Source organism: Schizosaccharomyces osmophilus, chromosome 2 (assembly GCF_027921745.1).
Source record: "Schizosaccharomyces osmophilus chromosome 2, complete sequence".
Classification (NCBI taxonomy): Eukaryota; Fungi; Ascomycota; class Schizosaccharomycetes; order Schizosaccharomycetales; family Schizosaccharomycetaceae; genus Schizosaccharomyces; species Schizosaccharomyces osmophilus.
The window spans coordinates 3081017-3103769 of NC_079239.1; the positions used below are offsets into that span (position 1 = coordinate 3081017).

General features: G+C 38.2%; 11 protein-coding genes and 2 non-coding genes across 13 annotated transcripts; 7 read left to right on the top strand and 6 right to left on the bottom strand.

Moving 5' to 3' along the window:
• Nucleotides 1-353: 353 nt before the first annotated feature.
• On the top strand, nucleotides 354-2735 carry sec18 (secretory pathway ATPase Sec18; the record flags this gene model as incomplete). Its single annotated transcript, XM_056182678.1, has 1 exon — nucleotides 354-2735. The coding sequence occupies one exon, from the start codon at nucleotides 354-356 to the stop codon at nucleotides 2733-2735; it is 2382 nt and encodes a 793-aa protein (XP_056038212.1).
• A 393-nt stretch (nucleotides 2736-3128) lies between these two features.
• On the top strand, nucleotides 3129-3692 carry SOMG_03892 (mitochondrial proton-transporting ATP synthase complex assembly protein; the record flags this gene model as incomplete). The annotated part of the gene is made up of 2 exons (XM_056182679.1): nucleotides 3129-3351; nucleotides 3403-3692. 2 exons carry the CDS (start codon nucleotides 3129-3131, stop codon nucleotides 3690-3692), a joined length of 513 nt encoding a protein of 170 aa, XP_056038266.1.
• A 137-nt stretch (nucleotides 3693-3829) lies between these two features.
• mug51 (variant protein kinase 19 family protein) lies at nucleotides 3830-4756 on the bottom strand (the record flags this gene model as incomplete). Its single annotated transcript, XM_056182680.1, has 1 exon — nucleotides 3830-4756. The coding sequence occupies one exon, from the start codon at nucleotides 4754-4756 to the stop codon at nucleotides 3830-3832; it is 927 nt and encodes a 308-aa protein (XP_056038211.1).
• Nucleotides 4757-5880: 1124 nt separating this feature from the next.
• qrs1 (cytoplasmic glutaminyl-tRNA ligase Qrs1) lies at nucleotides 5881-8301 on the top strand (the record flags this gene model as incomplete). Its single annotated transcript, XM_056182681.1, has 1 exon — nucleotides 5881-8301. The coding sequence occupies one exon, from the start codon at nucleotides 5881-5883 to the stop codon at nucleotides 8299-8301; it is 2421 nt and encodes an 806-aa protein (XP_056038217.1).
• Nucleotides 8302-8638: 337 nt separating this feature from the next.
• On the top strand, nucleotides 8639-10012 carry gas4 (spore wall 1,3-beta-glucanosyltransferase Gas4; the record flags this gene model as incomplete). The annotated part of the gene is made up of 1 exon (XM_056182682.1): nucleotides 8639-10012. One exon carries the CDS (start codon nucleotides 8639-8641, stop codon nucleotides 10010-10012), a length of 1374 nt encoding a protein of 457 aa, XP_056038216.1.
• Nucleotides 10013-11197: 1185 nt separating this feature from the next.
• On the top strand, nucleotides 11198-12171 carry rpn1301 (19S proteasome regulatory subunit Rpn13a; the record flags this gene model as incomplete). The annotated part of the gene is made up of 3 exons (XM_056182683.1): nucleotides 11198-11277; nucleotides 11326-11407; nucleotides 11467-12171. 3 exons carry the CDS (start codon nucleotides 11198-11200, stop codon nucleotides 12169-12171), a joined length of 867 nt encoding a protein of 288 aa, XP_056038215.1.
• A 279-nt stretch (nucleotides 12172-12450) lies between these two features.
• SOMG_20195 lies at nucleotides 12451-12523 on the bottom strand. The gene has a single exon. It is a non-coding gene; the product is annotated as a tRNA-Asn (tRNA).
• Nucleotides 12524-13121: 598 nt separating this feature from the next.
• crb2 (BRCT and tudor domain DNA checkpoint protein Crb2) lies at nucleotides 13122-15524 on the top strand (the record flags this gene model as incomplete). Its single annotated transcript, XM_056182684.1, has 1 exon — nucleotides 13122-15524. The coding sequence occupies one exon, from the start codon at nucleotides 13122-13124 to the stop codon at nucleotides 15522-15524; it is 2403 nt and encodes an 800-aa protein (XP_056038214.1).
• A 162-nt stretch (nucleotides 15525-15686) lies between these two features.
• On the bottom strand, nucleotides 15687-16814 carry rtt109 (histone lysine acetyltransferase Rtt109; the record flags this gene model as incomplete). The annotated part of the gene is made up of 1 exon (XM_056182685.1): nucleotides 15687-16814. One exon carries the CDS (start codon nucleotides 16812-16814, stop codon nucleotides 15687-15689), a length of 1128 nt encoding a protein of 375 aa, XP_056038255.1.
• A 178-nt stretch (nucleotides 16815-16992) lies between these two features.
• Nucleotides 16993-17863, top strand: rpn12 (19S proteasome regulatory subunit Rpn12; the record flags this gene model as incomplete). Its single annotated transcript, XM_056182686.1, has 2 exons — nucleotides 16993-17143; nucleotides 17199-17863. The coding sequence occupies 2 exons, from the start codon at nucleotides 16993-16995 to the stop codon at nucleotides 17861-17863; spliced, it is 816 nt and encodes a 271-aa protein (XP_056038253.1).
• A 206-nt stretch (nucleotides 17864-18069) lies between these two features.
• rbk1 (ribokinase Rbk1) lies at nucleotides 18070-19017 on the bottom strand (the record flags this gene model as incomplete). Its single annotated transcript, XM_056182687.1, has 1 exon — nucleotides 18070-19017. The coding sequence occupies one exon, from the start codon at nucleotides 19015-19017 to the stop codon at nucleotides 18070-18072; it is 948 nt and encodes a 315-aa protein (XP_056037398.1).
• Nucleotides 19018-19386: 369 nt separating this feature from the next.
• On the bottom strand, nucleotides 19387-19501 carry SOMG_10082. The gene has a single exon (XR_008803615.1). It is a non-coding gene; the product is annotated as a 5S ribosomal RNA (ribosomal RNA).
• A 710-nt stretch (nucleotides 19502-20211) lies between these two features.
• Nucleotides 20212-21392, bottom strand: wtf31 (wtf meiotic driver; the record flags this gene model as incomplete). The annotated part of the gene is made up of 5 exons (XM_056182688.1): nucleotides 20212-20294; nucleotides 20348-20509; nucleotides 20548-20802; nucleotides 20848-21081; nucleotides 21278-21392. 5 exons carry the CDS (start codon nucleotides 21390-21392, stop codon nucleotides 20212-20214), a joined length of 849 nt encoding a protein of 282 aa, XP_056038695.1.
• Nucleotides 21393-22753: the final 1361 nt, after the last annotated feature.

A 22753-nucleotide genomic window follows, 5' to 3' on the forward strand; every position in this document is an offset into this window, starting at 1 on the left:
TAATCACAGGGAATTTCTAGTATGAGCGAAAGCATGTATTTATTTACTTATTACGGATATTGTACTAAGCGGGTCTTGAGTATGATATTAGAACGGTGGCACTATGTAAGTTTGAGAATGAAATACTTTGTACATAAAGTGAATCAATTGAAGTATGAAGTTCTGCAAATTTATTAGCTTTTATTTGGGTTATAAGCAGCATGTAGTAATGGATAACGGAGAACTAAATATCACGCTACCTGAAATGAACATGGACTAAGTAACACCTCATAAACACCATATGTGATCTTCCTAAAGCAAAGTTCTGACTACAAAAACAAGGTAGAGAAATCTGCCATTCATTAAGATATATTATGGATTCGAAGTGGAAACTTCCTTTTATGTCAAATAAATCACCGATAGAGCCTCCAAGTAGAAAACCGTTAAGTGGCAGTTATTCACGACAGAGTACTCACTCATCATCATCTAACCCTTTTGAACAAAAGTTACCAATGCCGTCAAATGTAGATGTACGCCGTCCTTCAGGACCTTTTCGAATTGTGAAAGCTACTTCTACAGAAGATGCGTTAACGAATTGTATTGTTGTCTCTCCAATGGATTTCCGTGAGCAGTACATTATCGTTGACAATTTGAGAGTTTTCAGCACAAAGCCCGTCCCCGGATTTCCACAGGGATGCTTGGGTGCTTCGCAACCTCATCGAGAATGGGCCTCTTGGTCTCTTAACCAGCAAGTGAACGTCGCAAGTTATGACCCTTATGGACCCAATGGAGCACCTTACTTGAGTGCTGCAGAATTAGAAGTTGAATTTCAAAATCGTAATCGCACAACCAACGAAGCTTTAGACGGAGAAGAAATGTCCCAACTGTTTGCCAATAGCTATCAAAATCAGGTGTTCGCTCCTGGGCAAAAAATAGTTTTTGATTTTAAGTCTTTTAACATAAAGGCTACTGTTCGCTCAATTTCATGTGTTGATCTCCTACTCTCGGATTCTCCAGACCAAGGAATTAACAAGAAAACGGATCCCGATACTCGGGGAATTTTAACCTCTCAATCAGAAATCCATTTTTCCAAAAGTGCCAATAGTACACTACGCCTAAAGGCTAGTATGAAGCGTCCAGCTACAAACGCTATTTTACAACCTGGATTTAAGTTTGAAGACATGGGAATTGGTGGTCTTGATACTGAATTCAGTGCCATTTTCCGTCGTGCATTCGCTTTGCGTCTTTTTCCTCCAGGTATGATTGAGAAATTAGGTATCAGCCACGTAAAGGGTATTCTGCTTTACGGTCCTCCTGGAACAGGTAAAACTTTGGTTGCTCGTCAAATCGGTAAAATGCTTAATGCTCGTGAACCCAAAATTGTAAATGGTCCCGAAATTTTGAATAAATTTGTCGGTCAAAGTGAGGAGAATGTTCGTAAACTTTTTGCCGATGCCGAACGTGAATATCGTGAGCGTGGAGAGGAGTCGGGACTTCATATTATTATCTTTGATGAATTGGATGCCATCTGCAAGAAAAGAGGAAGTTCTGGAGGTGACACTGGAGTTGGTGATCAGGTAGTTAACCAGTTACTTGCGAAAATGGATGGTGTTGACCAATTGAACAATATCCTCGTGATTGGTATGACCAATCGTAAAGACATGATTGATGAAGCACTCATTCGTCCAGGTCGTTTGGAAGTTCACGTTGAAATTTCACTTCCTGATGAACATGGACGTTTGCAAATATTGAAAATCCATACAGGACGCATGGCTTCCAACGGAATTTTGGAGGGTGATGTGGATTTAATGGAATTGGCAAGTCTCACTAAAAACTTTTCTGGTGCTGAAATTGCTGGTTTAATTAAAAGTGCTTCAAGTTTTGCCTTCTATCGTCACATTAAAGTAGGCACTACCGCAGCTGTTTCTGGAGATTTGGAAAACATTAAAGTTAATCGCAATGATTTTTTGAATGCCCTTAATGAAGTTCATCCTGCGTTTGGTGTTAGTGAAGAAGAACTTGAAAGCCGTGTACAAGGCGGTCTTATCAACTATGCAAAGCATATTGAGGAGATTTTTACGGAAGGCAAATTGTTCGTTCAGCAGGTAAAAAATTCCGAACGCACCCGTTTAATGAGTGTTCTATTGTCTGGGCCTATAGCTTCTGGCAAAACCGCCTTGGCGGCTACTATCGCTTTGGGGTCCGACTTTCCATTTATTAAATTGGTAACTGCTGAAGGTATGGTGGGTATGAGTGAAAATGCAAGAGTATCTTATGTGAATGGTGTGTTTGAGGATAGCTATAGGAGTCCTCTTAGTGTTATTGTTGTAGATGAAATTGAACGTCTTATTGATTGGGTTCCCATTGGTCCCCGGTTCTCAAACACATTACTTCAAACTTTGATGGTTCTTTTCAAAAAACAACCTCCTAAGGGTCACCGTCTGCTTATCCTTGCTACTAGTTCCGAGAGAACAATGCTCTCTCGAATTGACATGACAAAATCATTTGATGCCGAATTGGCTGTACCCAATGTCAGAAACCTTGAAGAACTAGATCGTGTCTTACAATCTATAGATTATTTCGCGGACGCGAATGTTCGGGCAGATATCCTACAGAGACTTCGGGGCTACACAGATACAGAAAAGGTTGACGTTGGAATTGCAAGGATTCTCCTAATTGCTGAAACAGCTAAACAAGACACGGATACTGTCTCTTGCTTTGTGGAGACTTTGGCAAGGGCCATACCTATGGAGTAAGATTGAACTAGCATCAGCAACTAAACCCAATTGCACTTTGCATAAAGCATAAATACTCTTAAATTTTGTATACTTGTTTGAAATTGCTTGTAATATATTATGAGCGACAATGAACAGATGTTAGATGTTATGAATAAATAAATAATGACTTGCTGTAGCAGAATACAATGACTTTTATATTTCTTCGAAAAAACGTATCGTAAGTAGTAATCCTATTATAGATTAAGTAAGTTTGGTGTAGAAAGGATAGTTATCCATACTATTTAACGAAGGCTCTTGACCACAAGCGCTTGTTTTCAAGCCAGCCTCAAATATTGATACCTACACAGTCTTTTTCCTTTTTTTTTTGAGTTCCTATATACTTATACAAGAATTACTTATAACTGTAATAAAATGATGATCAGACTCGGACTCATGAAGGGTTTAGTGCGACAGTTAAGTACTTCTCCTACAAGAACAATATACCATTATGAAGCGCCTTTAAAAACGGCAGTAGCTAATATCAAAAAGTTTTCTGTTGGCTCCTTGGGGCTAACTTATATGATATCTCCGTTGATGTTGCTTTTGGACGCAAATGGCATGGGACTTGCTACACGGCTTATTATGATTTCCACAGGTAAGACTTAACAATGGTAGCTTCGTTCATATACTAATTCAATTTACTAAGCTTGTGCTGCTTCAACAATTTCTACAGGATTAATTCACTGGGCAGGAAAATCATATGTAACGGAAGGAGTACTAAAGGATAATTCAATTACTTTCACTACTTTAAATTTAGTGGGAAGAAGGAAGGAATCAAAGTACAATGTTGAAGAACTACAAACTCCTGACACTGCTACAAGTCGACCGTTTACAAATATCGAAACCAGAAACCATCCGAAAAAATATTTTTATGTTCATCAAGAAATAGCTAACAAAATTTTTGAAGCCATTGGAAAGAAGGAACATGATAACTAAGAGGATAGTTGTACCGTTTATGGCACAACTCGAAAAATGATATTAGTTGAATAAATAAAGTGAAGGACAAGCCAAGGGAAAGGAATGTAAAGGGATAGGAATAATCATTGTAGGAAATGAAAAGAATGGACAATAGGCTATTTGTATTCCAAACCTCTCCTGGTAAGACGATATGCTCTACCACACGAAGTCATAAAAGCATCAATCAACCCAGCACCAATGGCATCGCAAAGTCGAAATTTCCAACCAAAAAAAGTTTCATGCTTTTTCTTTGCGGTCACAGAGAGGTTTCTTTGTAACAAAGAAGCTTCAATGCATTCATAAAACGGCTTCTTTTTAAAGAACTGAATGAGATCTTTGCGACTACTATGCAAAATATGGGTAAATACACCTAAATTCGGCAGGGATATACCATATGAATTGGTGCCATCCAAAGTCAGAAATCCAGCAGTCGTCAAGATCCGTCTCTCCTGCAAAGAAAAACTTAATTCCTCGGTTGAGTATGAGGTAGATCCATGCGTTTGTAGAAATTCTTGCAATTTTTTAATTAAAGACTGTAATTCTTTATTATCTTCATATTTATTCAAGTAGAGCTGGTAAATTTCGTTTAATTCAGATCGTAATACCAAGCAAGATTCGCCTGAGAAACTATCGGAACGATGTAGGTATAAACGACGCACATTACCAATTCGGATTTCCGCTTCCAGTTCTCTTGATACGCTAGTAAAATCAGAATGGTATAATCCAGTAAGTTGTGTTTCTACAATCACCCTTGGACAGTTTGAAATCATCAATTGGCTTTCTCGAGTGAGACTAGCGTCTTCGAACATGCGTTGAACCAATTCGGCAATACAATTACATACTGATGAATCACTTATTAAAAGAATAGGAGGAATCTGAAACGAAAAAACCTTCAATGGGGCTTGCCGACTTGGGACCGCAGGAGGTTCGTTCTTTTTGCTAACGGAACCAGAGGGACCTTTTCTTTTGGAAAAGAGAGTATCTATTTTTACCTGATTTCCAGATTTTCTTCGTAGACGCGTCAATAAGGAAGCCGCTGGCATGTCTATGTCAATCGCGTATTTGTTGTAGGCAACTAACAATGTACCATTAGACAGCAATTTGAAGTCATTTAACTCTGCGTAAGCGAAAGTATAAGGTGGTGCGGCATTGCTCTTAAATAAACAAATCAAGGATAAACAAACGAATTTAACCTTTGTTTATATATAAAAAAAAAAAAAAAAAAAAGAGGAAAGCATTCATTTCTACACACCTCAACGGAGACCTTTTTCAAGGAAGATACTGGCTCAAGGTTTTATACGAAGTATATGAGGAAAGATGCATCTTTTCTAGCGTGATAGTTGTTTTTTTTAAATATGAAGAGAATCATAAGGCCGCTTTTCTTTTATAGTGTCTTTTTTATTTTGTTTATTTTGTAATTGAATCCTCGCATCTTAAAATAGCTAAAACTATTCTATGAATCTATTCTCAAGTATCACTTGTAACCTTGAAAATAGCAAGTTACTTTTTTTGTACCAAACCACCTTAGAAGGAAGGATGAATCGTCTTTTAAAACTTGTTTTCCTTCTAAGATTTCAATAGTTTTAGTATTCAACTGCATTGTTTTGATTTTTTTGGGAGTTTGTTTCCCCTCAACAATTGTGATATTGGAGTGATGGGACATTGCTTATTAACAGCGAATGTAAAATGCAATTTGATGAATATAAAGAATCTTTTGAATCAGTGTTACCCTAAATTAAAGTCATGGTATACATACTGTAATTATTATATGCGGCATGTGTAGTTGAATAAGCAACCAAGAAATCGTTAGAGATGACAGAGGTTCCGTTACAGCTTTTTAAAAGAGAGCTTCTCAGACTTCAAAACCCAATCTTGTCAATTAGATAGTGCTTTTTTTTTTCATGTTTTGTTTAAAAAAATCGAAATTGGAGGCTTTTTTGTTTACTAACATTGTTCCGTCAACATTCACTAAATATTTTGACGCACCCATTATAACGCGCAAAAGGTATATTCGGTTTTGGAAAGAGATGTAGCGCGTCTTTCGTAAAGAGCAAAAGAAATAGAACATAGATTTTACCTTCTACTTACCCTTGCTTTCTTTACCGGCATAAAGAGGTGATTTCACCGGGAAAACAAGTTTATTTTCTTTAATTTAGGTACTACTACAATGGACGCAAGCGTGGAAGAGTTAGATAAAAAGTTTATGAGCATTGGGCTAAATGAAACTCGTGTCAAAGATACGTTGAAAAACAAAAAGTTGAGTTCTGCTTTGAACAGAGTCATTGACGAGGCTAAGTTGGACGGGTCGGGATGTGATCGATCTGTCGGCAACTTGTTAATGACTTTAGCAAATGAATCTTTGAAACAAAAGGACACAAAATTGCAGAAACACGAACCATATATTTGCTCCAAAATAGTCAAGGGAGATATAAAGAGCACCCTCCAAGTGAATGCTGCTATTGCTTATTGTAAAAGTACAGACTCCGTCAATGATGAAGAATTTGACAAGGAATCAGGCGTCGGCGTCACCTGTACACCAGAACAGATTACTGAATTGGTTGGTCAGTACCTGAAAGAAAATGAAGCAAAGATTATTGAACAAAGATATTCCTCTTTCAATGCTACTTCATCTGCCTTGCGCCAGCATCCTATTCTGAAATGGGCATCTCAGTTGGATGTAAAGCAAACACTTGACAAAAAGTATTTGGAGCTTTTGGGTCCAAAAGACGAAAGAGACGCTCCAGTTGGTAAGAAGGGTAAGGGAAACAAAGGAAAGGCAGACACGAAAGATCAGAAGAAAGGCACAACAGGCTCTAGCAAGAGCAATTACAATATGTTTGAAGAAGGCTTTCTTGCAAAGTTGCACAAGCCTGGTGGAAATCCACAGCTAATTCCTGAGCGCATGAAGGAACACTTACAAGCAACTGGTGGTGGTGTTGTCACTCGATTCCCCCCTGAACCAAATGGGTATCTCCATATCGGCCATTCCAAAGCCATTGCTGTCAATTTTGGCTTTGCTCGCTATCACAAAGGTATTTGCTATTTGCGTTTCGATGACACCAACCCTGAGGCCGAAGAAGCAAAATACTTTGAAAGTATTAAGGACATTATTTCCTGGCTTGGATTTTCTCCTTACAAGATCACTTATTCCAGTGATTATTTCGATCAACTCTATGAGCTCGCTGAATTGCTAATTAAGAAGGGCAAGGGTTATATTTGTCACTGCACCGACACTGAAATCAAAAAGGCGAGAGGTGGTGAAGAGCGTGGCCCTAGATATGCTTGCGTTCACCGTGACCGTCCCATTGAGGAGTCCCTGGCAGAATTCCGTAATATGAGAGATGGAAAATACAGACCTAAGGAAGCAATTTTGCGAATGAAACAAAATTTGGATGATGGCAATCCTCAAATGTGGGATCTCATTGCCTACCGTGTTCTCGACACTCCTCATCCTCGTACCGGTGATAAATGGAAAATTTATCCTACCTACGACTTCACTCATTGTTTGGTTGATTCTTTTGAAAACATTACTCACTCTCTCTGTACTACTGAGTTCATTCTTTCTAGAGTTAGTTACGAGTGGCTTTGTAACACTCTCGAGGTATATTGCCCAGCTCAAAGAGAATACGGTCGTTTAAATGTTGTGGGAACGCTTATGAGTAAAAGAAAAATTATGAAACTTGTTAATGAAGGTTATGTTCACGGTTGGGACGATCCTCGTTTGTATACCCTCGTTGCTCTTCGTCGTCGTGGTGTTCCCCCAGGTGCTATTCTTGAATTTGTTAGCGAGGTTGGTGTGACAACCGCTATTAGTAACATTGAGGTTGCTCGCATTGAAAATTGTGTTCGTTCTTTCCTTGAAAACAGCGTTCCACGTCTTATGTTTCTCCCTGATCCCGTCAAGGTTACCCTTGAGAACCTCGCTGACGATTACAGAGAGGAGATCCAAATGCCCTTTAACCCCAAAAATACTTCCATGGGTTCCCGTACTCAGTATTTAACGAAGACCGTTTATATTGATCGTTCGGACTTCCGTGAAGAGGCCTCCAGTGACTTTTTCCGTTTGACTTTGAATCAACCTGTCGGTCTCTTCCGAGCATCCTGCCCTGTAGTAGCAAAGAAGATTGTTAAAGACGACAAGGGAAATGTGGTAGAAATTATTGCCGAATACGATCAAAGCCTCTCTAACAAACCGAAAACCTTTGTTCAATGGGTTTCTGAAGATGCTGCAAGCAATAGTCCTGTTCGCTTGGCGGAAACTCGTCTTTATAATAATTTGTTTAAGTGTGATAATCCCGCCGTTTTGAAGGATCAGGATCTAGCCGACCAATTGAACCCTGAGAGTGAAATTGTTTTGAAGAATTCCATGGTTGAGACTGGAATTTATGATCTGATTAAATCTGCTCCTTGGCCAAAGACTGATTCATCTGCTGGCGTAGACAAGGCTGGAAGTCCAGAAAGTGTCCGTTTCCAAGCTATGCGTGTTGGCTACTTCTGTTTAGACAAGACCAGCATCAGTCCTGACAAGCTTGTTTTGAATCGCATCGTTTCGTTGAGAGGAGAGGAGTCTGCTAAAAATAAGGATTAAAGTTGCCAATGTGAGAAGAAAAAATACTAAAGGAAGGCGTATGAGGTGCCAAATTTTGGATTTCTTAATGACACCTTGTTATAAAATAAAACCGACTAAATAGCCCTAACAACATAGATTTTATTATAACCAATTAAGTTTTTTTATTTGTTTGGAATACGGTTGGGTGTGTCTATTTTAGGTTTTAGGGTTTCGAGCATTGTTTGTTTACAGTTGACCATAATTTTGTAAATATATAAAGGACATGCGCCATGAAAGCATTTAGCATTAACGCATACTTACTCAGTCACTTAACTGTATTCTACATACTTATCAAGGCGAAAGCAGTATTTTTACCATGATTTTCGGTCGCCGTTTATTATATACTCTTCTACTTTTAGGATCTGGAGCCATTGGGTCTCTTGCTAAGACCAATCCTATTATTATTAAGGGAAATGCATTCTTTGACTCGGAGACCGGTGAGAGATTCTATCTTCGTGGTGTAGACTATCAACCTGGTGGTTCTTCTTCATTAGTTGACCCGTTGGCTACTGATTCTTGCTATAAGGATGTCGAGATCTTTAAGAAAATGGGGGTGAACACCATCAGAGTTTATCAAGTGGACAATGCCGCTGATCATGATAATTGTATGAAGGCTTTCGAAGAAGCTGGGATTTATGTCATTCTTGATCTTAACACTTTTCGCCATTCGATTTCAAGAGCCGATCCAGCATTATCGTATAACAAAGTTTATTTGCAACATATCTTTTCTACTGTGGATGCTTTCAAAGACTATGATAATGTGCTTGGCTTTTTCTCTGGTAACGAAGTCGTAAACGACCATGAAACGACGGCCATTACTTGGGTCAAAGCTACGACAAGAGATGTTAAGGCTTACATTAAAAAACATGCTAGTAGACAAATTCCAGTCGGTTACTCTGCAGCAGACATAGCCGAAAATAGACTCGAGTTGGCTCATTACTTCAACTGTGGAGATGAAAGTGAACGTGCAGATTTTTATGCATTTAACATGTATGAATGGTGTGGTCACTCTAGTATGAGCGTTTCTGGGTATTTCGATCGGATTAGAGAGTTTAGCAGTTATTCCATTCCTCTGTTTTTATCCGAATTTGGTTGCAACACTGTCGAGATTTTCGAAGATCAAACCCCAGACCGTCCATTTACGGAAATTGAAGCCATCTATTCCCCTCTAATGACTGAATCATTTTCTGGAGGATTGGTGTATGAGTATTCAGCTGAGCCAAACAACTATGGTCTTGTTATTGTTGATGATAATGAAAATCGTAAGATATCTAAGAACTGTGTAACATTGATGAAGCAGTTCCAAAAGGTACCAAATCCAAAGGGAGATGGAGGTTTCCGAGAGAATGCCAGTCCTAGCGAGTGCCCTAGAAACTCGACCTATTTCCAAGCATGGGATGTTCTGCCTACCATGCCCAAAGAAGCAAAAGTTTACTTGGAAGAGGGCGCTGGAGAACCGTTGGGTATTGACGGACCTACAAATATGTGGTCTCCTTATCATCACCAGGATGGAAATGGATTCACTACCCCTAAGCATCCTAAGGTCAAACCAGGTCTATCAAATGCTACAAACAGTTCAAAGGCGAACCTTGGCGAGGAGAAAGAAGAGGAAAGTGCATCCTCAAAAGTTACCTTTACACTTGTTCAGCTTGGTTTGGTGTTACTGGTTTCAATGTTTATTAAATTCTAAACTATAAGAATCATTCATCAGGCATTGATACAAAAGTACAAATCTGAAAGAGAACCAAGCGCCTTTGGTTACTTACATATCTAATGGCAAAAGATATACTTGATGGATCCACACTATGATAGTTTAATTCTATGCGAGTGAATCTGGAACATAGAAAAGAATAAAGTACGAATTGTGAATCTCATACAGTGAATAATGACTGTCTATGTGGAAATGAGCATGAAATGGAAAGAGTATTAAGAGACAGCCTTTAAAGGTAAATAAGAGTAATATAAAAAGTCTCATGGTTTTCTTGTAGTATATTACATTCAATACGTATACAAATTTGACAATAGAAGCAAGGATTGCTCTAAGCAAGTGATTAAAGTCAAAGACAAAGACTGATTTTCTGTAAAGTAGATAGAGAAACAAAGGTTCTTACAAACTTGTAGTTCGAATGCATAGAGGCATTCTACAAAAGCTTTTTTTTTTTTTATGTTTATTAGAAAAAAAGAACTTAACCTCAACTTCTACGTATTTTTCCTAATTATTGATCAGGATGTAAACAAATATTTCCATAGTGGTTTGTTACTTTAAAAAGTGACATAAGCTATGTTGTATATAAAGCGAAATAGAAAAATCAAGATCAATTTGCTCATTTGAGCCTTCAAAGTAAAGATTTCAAATGAAAACACTTCTTCATGGATAAAATTGTACTTGCCCCAGTTGAGTCCCTGAAGACACCGTTTGTTGATTCTTCCAAGGGCCGAAAAAGTATCCCTCTAACAAATACTATAATGGCAGAGCTAAAAGCTAGTGAAGACAGTCACTTTTGAACAAATGTTGAGGAAAAAAGAAAAGGATTCACTAATGGGCTACGACCAGAGAGTCTCATAATACCTAGTCAAGCAGTGCATACCAATCTTTGTCAACAGAACAAAGCCAGCAGGAGTTTCAAAAATCATGTGTTTAGAAGTAATTAAAAAGAAGAAAATAAGTTATAGAATAAACCAAACGCCAGCCAAGTTGTATTTCTATTTCCATCTTCCAACTACTGTAAACAAATGGTTTAATGCATCGTAACGAAAACGTTAGCCCGGTTAAGACATATTAGTGAAACTATCTCATTTGATGTACTGAAAGCTTCCTATAGAAAATCAAGGATTCTGTCTTTCACATAATTGCAGCTTGCTACAGTTATTCAGCATGTCATTGATAACTTTTAAAGCTGGAAAGCTTCGTAGGGTTCCAGGAACCAAAATACTGCGAGCGGATCCTGCGAAAGGGTAAGAACAGGCAAATGGATGAGAGAACATGCAACTAATGAAGCGTAGATTTATCTCAATGAGCAGAGACGCAGACGGTTTGACACATTTTCAATGGGGAAAGAGAGACGAAATGGATGCACCAGAAGATGTATGTAAAGAGAGTTGGCGCGGCCAGAAAAGAACAACAAATGCTAACGGAGGATATAGGATATAGTTGTGTTTCCGTCAGAATGCAACTTCGAAAGAGTTGAAGAATGCCAGAATGGAAGAGGCTTTGCACTAAAATATCCGTCTTCCACACTGTCCTTGTTCTACTGGATGCAAGACGTAGACGCTTCGAATGACCACACCAATGCTTCCCGGATAAATTCGCTGATTCATGGTCAAGACTTTCAAGAATCGGCACAGTCGGATGTAGCTACAGTTTCGGATGCGATGGATATGGATACAGCCGGACAAAACGAAAATGCTAATCAAGAACAGCTTCCTGCTTCAGGTCCTCAAGATGCGCACATGGATGAAGCTTCCGCTTCGGAAACAGTTCGAAATTTATTAAACAATATCTCTTCTCAACGTTCTCTTAGTACAGTGGACTTGGCCGATGTGTTGAAGCCCTCTAATGTCAGAGAACTAGTACATCAGGAAGGAGTTGTTGATCAGTTGATGCCGTTTCTTCCTCCTGACACACCCGCCACTCCGGAAGCTGTAATGGAGGTTTTAAATAGCCCCCAGTATGCTCAGGCAGTTAGATCGCTGAGTCAAACTTTAAACTCTCCCAATGGTTTGGAGGTGATTTCTGCTCTTGGTTTATCGCCTGACGAATCCTCTTCCCCCAACGAGGTTGGTGCTTTACAATTCCTGAAGGCTATTGCTCGCCAAGTCAAGGAAAACAAAGATCGTGAACAGCAATAAAACTGTTCCTAGGAAAGATGATCATACCTATTGAATACCAAAATACCAGTTTCCTTTGGATAAAATTGATATGATTAACATAAATTGCTACAAGCGGTCTTTTGATGCGAATTATTCGTGCTATGTATAAAGAAACGAATCTATATGAGTTGAACAAAAGAGAAAATGAAAAAGTTGAGTAAGTAAATAAGATCAATTGTAAAGGAAATAATCATTCTACATTCAGTCATATATTCAAATAGAATACTGGGTTTGCCAGCTAGCTAGTTATAAAAAAAACGGTCAGAGTGGGGCTCGAACCCACGACCTCATGATTAACAGTCATGCGCACTACCAACTGTGCTATCCGACCTTGAATTGACAGACACTCAAATTAGTGTAATATATTTATTGACAAAAAATACTTATGTAAAAAGGTACCTCAAAGAACAAAACAGTTTGTAAACTGCATACTAACCTTTCTTATTGTCATTCTTTTTCTTTCCTCCTAAGAAGGATCTAATTGGGCATGTATACATAAGCCTGATGTTTCCTCCTTCCTCGAGTCCAACTACTTGCTATCGATTTTCCTTAGCAACGTTTTCACACATGCTTTAAAAAACAAGAAACGAGCACCCTTCTTTAAACATATGTGTAGCAAAAAGATAAATATAGACTTCTGAAATTCGTTTTTCGGTTGAAAGTTTGTTTTTTTTAAGCTCTGTTGATTTTTGTTTCAATTAACTCGTTCAAGTCAGTTGGTTCCAGCTTTTACTTATGGGTTTCAAGTGACACGAAATAAAAAAAAAAAAAAAAAATTACTAATTAATTGTGTTATTTGTTCTCCATTCTCGTCTGATCTCCTCTCTGTCTTTGCAAGGTTTATTTTTTTTGGGAAAAGGTGGAATTTAAAGGCTTTTTTTTTTTTTGTTTTATAGCCATCGGTATCGATTGATGAGCAAAAATTTTTTATGCAAAAAAGTATAAATTCAGAGTTTGCTGAGCACAAATCGTCGAGTCAGCAAGCATACCCTCTACGTTCGGTAGCCCATTCTCCAGTGCGATTCTCTTCTTCTAGTATTGATCTGAACCAGAATAAGCGGTCCCAAAATAGTTTGGAAGGTAAACCTGAGCGAATAAGGAATTCATTTGAAAATGTCGAGACACCCGCCAACGAAAATGATGGTCTTAGTTTGACACAGTTATTCGAGGTTCCTACGCAAGCTGTTGAACCAGAAGAAAAAGCATCGGAAGGTTCTGATTCTTCTCATGATGAGATTATTATTCAAAATCCATCCAGTGGATCCCATAAAGCCTCGACACCGAATCGAGCTGAGCGTGTGTTGGAACAGCTTTACAACCAGCAAGGAGTCCTTAGCCAACAAAACAAGATTGTTTCTCCTCAAAGCTTTCCTAATTCACCGGAAATGCTCTCTCCTCCTGGATCAGCCTTTCCTGGATCTATGACTTCCACTCTAAAAGATACTCCTGCACCTCATTCTTCGAATGAACAGGCTACAGGAAATATGGTTGAGGATGTCCTTGTTCCTGACACCGTCACCCAAGAACGAAGATACTTTGATTACCCTGTTGGATCATTTGAAAGCGAGGCTGATGCAGCTCAAATAGAGTCAACACCTACACGGCATCCTGCCAAAATACAACAGCTCCCTCTGATTACTGGCATAGAATCAACGCCTCCCACGAAGCTCATAGCTACCGAAAGTGATCATAAATCCATTGGAGAAACTAAATCAAGAGTAAGACATACAAAGAACATCATCTCCGATACTCCTGTTTCAAGTCGCATTTTAATAGACGAAGATTCCCTAAGTACAGGAAAAAGGAAGATTAATTATAACGCTGATAATGAATTACCCGATCAGTCGCCTCCTAAGACTGAATTTAATGTTCCAAAGAAACGCTCCAGAAGATTTGATAATGTATCTTCCAATTCAGATTCCAAAACAAATGATAGCAGAAGGAACAAAGAGACCGCTAATTCACCTGAGCTGGAGATGGAACCAAACTCCAAAAATGGCAAGTCCAATACAGACAAACCAAAATGTCTTCTCCCTAACTTGAAAGAACGTTCCAATCAATTTTTTAAAGTTGAAAATCGTGTATTGGCTTTCTTCAAGGGTTATCCTGCTTTTTATTATCCTGCAACGGTTCTTTCTCAAACAACGTCATCAGCTTCTGGAATTCCTCAATTTAAGATACAGTTTGATGATTCTACTACCAGCACTGTTAATGTAAACCAACTAAAACGTTTCGAACTGAAGGAAGGTGACATTGTTCGGTCCACTGCTTTGAAATTGAACCATATTGTTTTACGGACCTACAATTCATCAAGTGAAAATATATCCAATACTTTAACAGATGTTTTTGGAAATGATACGGTGCTATTGAGGATAGAAAAAAAAGATGAAGTTGCTGTACCGATGTCAACAATATACCTAATACCTTCGCAAATCAGGAAATTTAAAGATCGTGATTTTCAACAGGTCCCTGAACTAAAGCCGGATACAGATACTAACTCTTTACCTTCTTCAATTTCCAGAAAACGCCTTTCGGGTTCATATAATGTCAATGATGACGTTGAAAAAGCAAATCAGTCATCTACGCAAAGTACGAACGCTTCAATTTTTCAAACTTGCGTTTTTGTGTTTACTGGACTGAATACGGTTCATGACAATGAACGTTCCCTTTTGATAAATTTGGTAAAAAATAACGGTGGTGCTGTGCTTGATGAGGGTTTTAGCACTTTGTGCTGTAATTATTACAATGGAAAAGGGAAAATACTTTTTCCTTTGAAACCACATAAAAGGTCACAGTCATGGAAGTATGCTTTCGTAATTTCAGACACCCATTCTAGGAAAGTTAAATATTTAGAGGCTTTAGCCTTGAACCTTCCATGTGTACATCCAAGATTTATAACAATCTGTTTGGAGAAACAGAAGATTGTTGACCATTCGCCCTTTTTACTGGCGGCCGGATACTCTAGACGCCTGAATACTATTTTATCGCAGCGAGTACGGTCTTTCCCGGGGTTTACTTTGTATGACCAGTTGCAGGACAATTCTGGTCCGTTATCTGACAAAAGAATATTATTTTTATTACCAAACATAAACTTTTCTCGAAACGGACTTGCTAGTGATGAGTACTCTCAGAGGGTATTAGCTCATATGTTTCAAGCGCTTGCTCTAGGAGCCGAAGTTGAATATAAAAATTCACTTACGAAATTAAATTCCCACTGGGATGTTATAGTGTCTGACACTGAAAATGAAGATTTGGATATGAAAGTTCCCATCGTTGATTTTGAATGGATTATAGAATGCGTCATAAGCTATTCTGATGCACTAGATTTATAATTGTATGATTGTGTATTTGTACATACGCTTATGTGTTTGGATAACTGTCTTTGGTTTTGGTCCATATGTTTCTTAGTTTGTTATATTGTTTTGCTTTCTTTTCCGTTAATATATGCCACGACTGTCTCAATATTCGCCTTAATTCGTTTACATATATAGAAACTATTTTTTCTTCTTTCTAGGTTGTAGCACGTTCAGCGTTTGAGAAAGCTCCGGTTCTCGCTTTTTGGGAGGAGCGGGTTGGGCATTTCCGTCAATCGTTTGGGCAACCTTTTCCATAGTAAAGCCATCCACCCTTTGTATAGCTGCAATAGTTTCGTCTAAAAAGGTTTTTGTAGATTGAGAGGCAATCGAAGGAGAACGAAAAGAATGTTTTATTAGAGAATCATAAATAATCCGATATAGTTTAGGAGGTAAAACAAGACCAAAACCAGAAGTCTTGTTTCCAGGGAATTCGGCTTTTTCGAGACGTCTTGGTAAAATCAAACTGTAGAAACCAACCAACTTTCCTGAGCAACACTCTTGGCGAAACGATAAGGTATCCCAAAATTCGGCGACACTCATTTCGCTTCGTTGATCTTGAAGTTCATAAAGGTATCTGGCCTTAGGATCATCTGGATATCGCGGAATCATGTCTACGGCTTTTCCTTGTTGTATAGCCGTTCCTTGTTTCCAAAAGCTATTTGGGAGATAGGATCGAAGAGATGGAAGTCCAGGCACAAACATATATGCCAAATGCTTATCCGTTACAGGGGACGAAATTTCCGCTGAACTTTTCTTTTCTTTTGCTTCATTGATTTGTTCTTCGTCAGGATTGTAGTCTTTCCGTATCATTTCTAGACATTTGACCCACCAGTGTAAAAGGCCGGAATCTGACAAAACACGCTTGTGGCCGTTTTCAGAAGATTCTGGGAAGAGATATTGACCTTGAGAAATAGCGAATAAAGTCACTTCGACCTCTACAGCACCCTCCTTGTATTGAGTATCAATCACTGTCTCTATAGCAGAGGCTGCGAGACCACTAGAAGAAGCCGGGTGCGTCCCTAATCCACTAGAATCTACTTTAGCAACAAAGATGATGCTCTTGTTCAATCTTTTGTAGACTATACATTCCATTCCGAAGACCAATACATCATTCTCTTTCACCAAGAAGAGATGACTAGCAAACTTGAAATCCTTCGACTTTTTGCTTTTTCCAAACAAATTATGGCATTTTTCAGATTCACTTTGCAAATAATAGACAGTTAATGACTTACCGACTACAATTCTTTTTGACCAAACATCCTGCATTTTGCAAGGTTTCTATCTAGTATAGAGAGAGACAACGAGACCATAGAAGCAGTTTAGTGAGTCTTTGCAATCTGTTAAACTAAAATTGTGTTACGCTTGTTTTTCCTTCTACATCACTATTTGATGGATCTAGGAAAACACCAAAACTTGGTTACTAACTCCTACTTCTACAAAAACCATGAGTGCTTTAAATTTGGATCGTTTGGCGGGATTTTATGATAAAAAGGACTGGCAAAGTTGCAAAAAGGAGCTTGTCAACTTGAAATTGGGTTTGGCAAAAGAGAATCTGTTCCTACCTACCAGTAATAGAGAGAAGAGTATCTTTGCAAGTATGTAATAATGAAATACAAAGAGAATGAAGTTGTGAGACTAACAAGAATACAGGAAATGTGTTCGAATATGGTGTACTAGTATCGATTCAGACGTCAGATATTGAGGCATTTGCACGTTATGCCAGTCAGGTCGTTCCCTTTTATCATGATTCGGCTCTTGCTCCTTCCCCAAGAATGGGTATGGTGACTGCACTCAACCTTTTGTATTTGCTTTCGGACAACCGCATTGCAGAATTCCATACTGCCCTTGAATCTGTGCCAGAAAAGTCATTATTTGAAAAAGATGCACACGTCGTATGGGTCATGTCGTTGGAACAGAATGTAATGGAAGGCGCCTTTGACAAGGTCGCATCGATGATCCATTCTTGCGCATTCCCTGAATTCAGTTATTTTATGAAGATCGTCATGACTATGGTCCGTAATGAAATTGCATCCTGCGCTGAAAAAGTGTATACCACGATACCTGTTTCGAATGCGACTAGCTTGTTGTATCTTCCAAACGCAAAAGAGACCGAGGCTCTGGCTGCAGAACGTGGATGGATCATAAAAGAGGGCATACTTCATTTCCCTAGTGAAAGCAGCACTGTTGATAATGAAGATGCCATGATGTTGGATGAAGATCAGCAATTAGAGCTTCCTCCTACAGCAGACAAACATACCATCCAAAGTGTTCGCCAGCTTTTGCAGTACGCAGCAGAGATGGAACAAATTGTTTAATTATGATGATGACTCGATATCTTTAGACTTGGCAAGAAAAATATATGTTAAAGGTAATGATTGTAGATTCTACACGTTAAAATGAAAAGCAAAATGAAAAAAAAAAAAAAGATGATCGTAATTGTATAGTATGAGTATCATAACATGGCTAAGAAGACATGGCATTTGCATTCTCCCTTTCCTGGAAAATAAGAATGAGGCCAAATCTATCGTAGAATGTTTTGAATGTCCGTGTACGTAGGAATCGAATTGGCTGCTCCCTTCCTTTGTACTGTAATTGCGCTGCTTTGAGCTGCAAATTGAAGGGATTCCTTCAAGGGTCTGTCATGAGAGATTGAGGTTGAGAAAGCACCAATAAACGTATCACCAGCAGCTGTAGTATCTATGGCTTGGACTTTTCTGGCGGGTATATGGGCACTTTCTCCCGTTTTGGTTTTGTAAAAGGCACCCTCACTTCCTAAGGTAATAATGACCGCTTTGCGAATGCCCATAGCTAGAAGCTTGTCAGCGTATACTTCAGCATTTTGAACTGTCGGTGGAGTTTCTGGGCATCCTAATAAAACAGCTGCTTCGTGTTCATTGGGGACCAAATAACTGACATGTTGCAAAAGCTCAGCAGATAAAGAAATGGCAGGAGCGGGATTTAGTAAAACATCAACCTGGTGTTTGTGAGCCAGCTCAACTGCTTTCTGAACAGAAGGAAGTGGGATTTCAAGTTGTAAGATTAAAAGGTCGCTGTGTTGAATTTTTTCTTCTAACGCCTCCACAAAGGAAATATCGACGCAGCTATTCGCTCCCTCAGACAATAAGATTCTGTTTTCACCGTTGGATTCCACGATAATCATTGCAACACCGGATGATTTATTAGGGATGATTTTGATAGCCCCAACATCTACATTGTCTTGCTTAAGACCTCGTAACATATCCTGGCCAAAGACATCCTCACCGACACATCCAGTCATGCAAACTCTTGTGTCAGAAGGGTTTGATAACCGAGCTACTGCGACTGCTTGATTTGCTCCTTTACCACCAGCGCCAGTATGAAAACCATCTGGTTCACCATGCATTGTCTGACCTCCTGCAGGACAGAATTTGGTTTGCATAACCAAATCCATGTTTAAACTTCCAAGGACAAGTATATTGCGCGTAGTCATGATTTAAAACCAAAATAACCGGAATGAGATGAAAGCAATAACTTTTTTGCGTTTGATAGCCAAATTTGAAAATACCAAGGATTCTAATATAGACTTCGATAAAAATAATAAATTAGAATCAAAAATGAAGTGTGAATAACCAGCGATGTTGGAATTTACTTTTGTTTGCAATTTCCAGCATGAGTGCTGGCGATTTCCTTTAGGAAAAGTTTGAACGTCACTCTGTAAACAATAAGAGTATTGATTACCCTGATTTTTTAAAACAGTAAGAAGAGAAAGGAAAAAACTAAGAGCTATGAAATAGGAACAAAATAACGGCAGGAGACCGGCGACAAAAAAAATAAATAAACAGAAAGACGAGAACAAAAAAGCCTACAGCATCCCGGATTCCCATGTTGTCTCCAACCATAGTACTAACGAGACCCTCAGACGCTTAACTGCAGTGATCGGACGGGAACTGGTGTTTTCGCCTAGGTATGGCCGTAGACATTTGTAATGGTCTGTAAAGATATTTATACTTAATGATCCAGTCTTTTATTTGGCTTGATGAACTACAAGATCCAATTCAACTCAGTTCTATCTGTGTGTTTTGTCACGGTTGAATGGAGAATACTTTCATACTGTAAGGATAAGATTTAAAACAGCAGTTTTCTCTTTTCTATTGATTCTCATTGTGGTCGCAGGAGCATCAGATTGAGTGTATGAGTTTATGGGTTGAAAATGTTAGTTATATAAATTGGGTTCTACTTGAAATTTTTCATGGTCCGTCGACTTGACTCCCAAAGTAAACGACAATTCAATGTTTTAAACTACATCAATCGATTCTTCCAATCTGAAAATTTATACTTTCTATGCTGTGAACGAATTTTACCTCTGGCGGTAATCACTTTCGTTCTTACAATTAATGAAAGACACATCACAGTGTTGAGTAAAAAACTAGTAAATACGATGGTACTTTCCTCAGAATAATTAAATAATCATTAAAAAGGGTGTCTATTCATGAAGAAAATGAACGATGCTGTGAAACGAATAAGAAGATTCATAAAAGAGTGAATGAGTAAAGCAATCAAAGTCGAAAGATTGATTCTTGCTTCTTTGGACGCAAAAAATGCGGAAACTTGATGGACTGCAATTGACATGGATGGTTTCAAAGAAGATGCGAAGTATAAAAACATAAAGCAGGTTCGGTAAAACTCAAACTTCAGCGCTTTGCTCAGCAAGAGGTTGAAGTTCGATTTCTTCGTTCGGAGGTGCTTCATCTCTTCGATTTGTCCCTTCTAAATAGGTTAGTACGATGTTACGAAAGGAAGCATTTGCAAAGTGTACATACCGAACATATGATCCACAGCATTTCCTATGCCGCTTCCTATTCCGTTTCCTAGGCCATTTATGCCGCTTCCTATTCCGTTTCCTAAGGCATTTATGCCGCTTCCTATGCCGTTTCCCATATCGACGACTACTAATCTAAGTCGTTCACGCGCATTTGCATTCACTAGAAGAGTTAGAATATTTCGCGGGTGTATGACATACTCGTCAAATAAAGAAACAAGACAAAGTTAACAAAACAAACAGCATAGAAAAAATTGTTGTTTATCTTTTCAAATCCTGAGAACTTCTTTGCAGCATAATACAAGGTGAAACCGGGGACATCGAGAAAACACACATATAATGCTGCGATACACATAGTTGACAATACGTTTTTGGTTGCTCTTCCAAATTTCTTTAGAATCTTTTTGGTTGCTCTTCCAGCTTGCGTGAACCATTCTTTAGGCATTTGAGTTATTACTAATAGTTAGTGAGTCATTAAAAATCCTGAAATTAGTTTCTTACCAATTGTCAATGACAGAAATAGAGCGCACCAAACGCCAAAAAGTACCCAAACGGCAAGCTGATTAAACGGAATTTCGTAAACAAGAAGAATGACCCTCGCAATAATCAAGCATACATTATATACAATAAAAATAGCAAAAACAATTGCTAATTCACGAGGCGTCAGATATCTTTTCTTTTTAGAACTTTCTTCTGTTTCAGGAGCCATTTCGAGATCAATAAATTTGGTTGAAGCTAATGGATGTATTAGTAACTGTTCTTTCGTTGTTTGTGAAAGGATAGAGGTTTTCGCCCTGTTTGTTGACACTTATCAACAAGGTTATTAGTTTCAAACCCAACAAATAAATAAACAAGCATGATTCTTCCATCATGAGCCGTTCAAAACGCACGCAAAGAATCAACCTTTCCTTTCTATTTCAACTAATCTTACCTGAATACGGAGGAGGCGTACCATCTGAAGGAGACGACCGACTATCTGCCTTTTCATCATTGAGCGTTTTGGAAGAGTCATCAGAATCTGAAATAGGAGAGTACTTGTTTTTCATATTTACAATGGCAAGTAGAGCCCAAAATAGCGCCGATATTTACACTCTAAACAAAATCAACTAGAACCACCAAGAAAAGTCCGTAAGAACTGGTTCTACTTTTCAAGGATCTGTCAAAAATCTGTCAAAAAAAGGAATTGGACCTTGCTTAAAAGCAAAATTTGTTTTGCAACACGAGTGTTCCCTTAAAACCAACGATGCGAGTTTGAAAAAATCTTGGTATTGGCTTTTCGCATGTCTCAATTCATAAAAGCAGCGACATTATGTCACTGACTGGTCACAGTCCTCGTTACAGTCATTTAATGGGAGTTGTCAAGGCGATATATTCTACTATGATAATACTAAAGAGTACCTCTATTACAAATTGTAAACAATGAAAGTTTTAAGAGAAATCTACTTTAGAGGATATATATATCTCCAGTTATAAATACAAATCTTCAGGTTGGAAGATTCGACTGATCTGGGATTAATAAATCTAGTTGTCGTCTATTTAGTTAATCAAGTCACTGCACCGGGAAAATTCTCATAGCACATACTAAGTAGCTTCTAATTTATACAAGCATAACCTTTTTCAACCTTTAAAACCATACACTCAGTCTCATACTTATACAGCGCAAAATCCTAGTTGTGACATAAATACACTCGGCCATACATAGTCAGTCATACAGTTTAAAACATGGGCTGTGTTCAATAGAATTGCTATGGGTGACACAAAAGCCCATAAGGATGTTAAGCAATAGATCAACGAAAATGTTCTTTTGGAGGTTCAAGCTATAGTCTGCTTTATATAGTATGTAAAAACAAGATACAAAATTATCGAAAATGGGAACCCTTATAAACCGAGGTCGTTATTATGCACTGAAATCCTTGTTGTCACTGTTGAAACTTTTTTTTTTAAATATGTTTACAACATTGCTTGAAAGTTAAAAACAATGTATATCAGATTAACAGTTTCCCAGCAACTGATAATACGGTTTATGCCTCATACTCATACCATACCATACCATACCATATCAGATCAGATCAAGATCAAACTGAAAATGTTTATCTTTACTAGTTGACAAAGTAGAATAGTTATAGCAACGCAGTTGATAAATAGATTTTGAAAAGTAAGTTATTTTCAACAACCTTTTGTGAAATGTTGATTGCCATCTTCCGTAAACACTCAAAAACAAGAACAAATTACAGGCGTTCTTGACATTGATATTTGATTTGTAGCAAAGTTTCTTCAGCTTTACTTGTTCCCTTTTTTCTTTCAAATTTTATAGCATCGATTTTCCCTGACTTTTCTATTACTCGGCGGAATTATCCTCATTTATTATCATAGTACTTGGGCGTAAAAATTCTAAACTTCCAGGTGA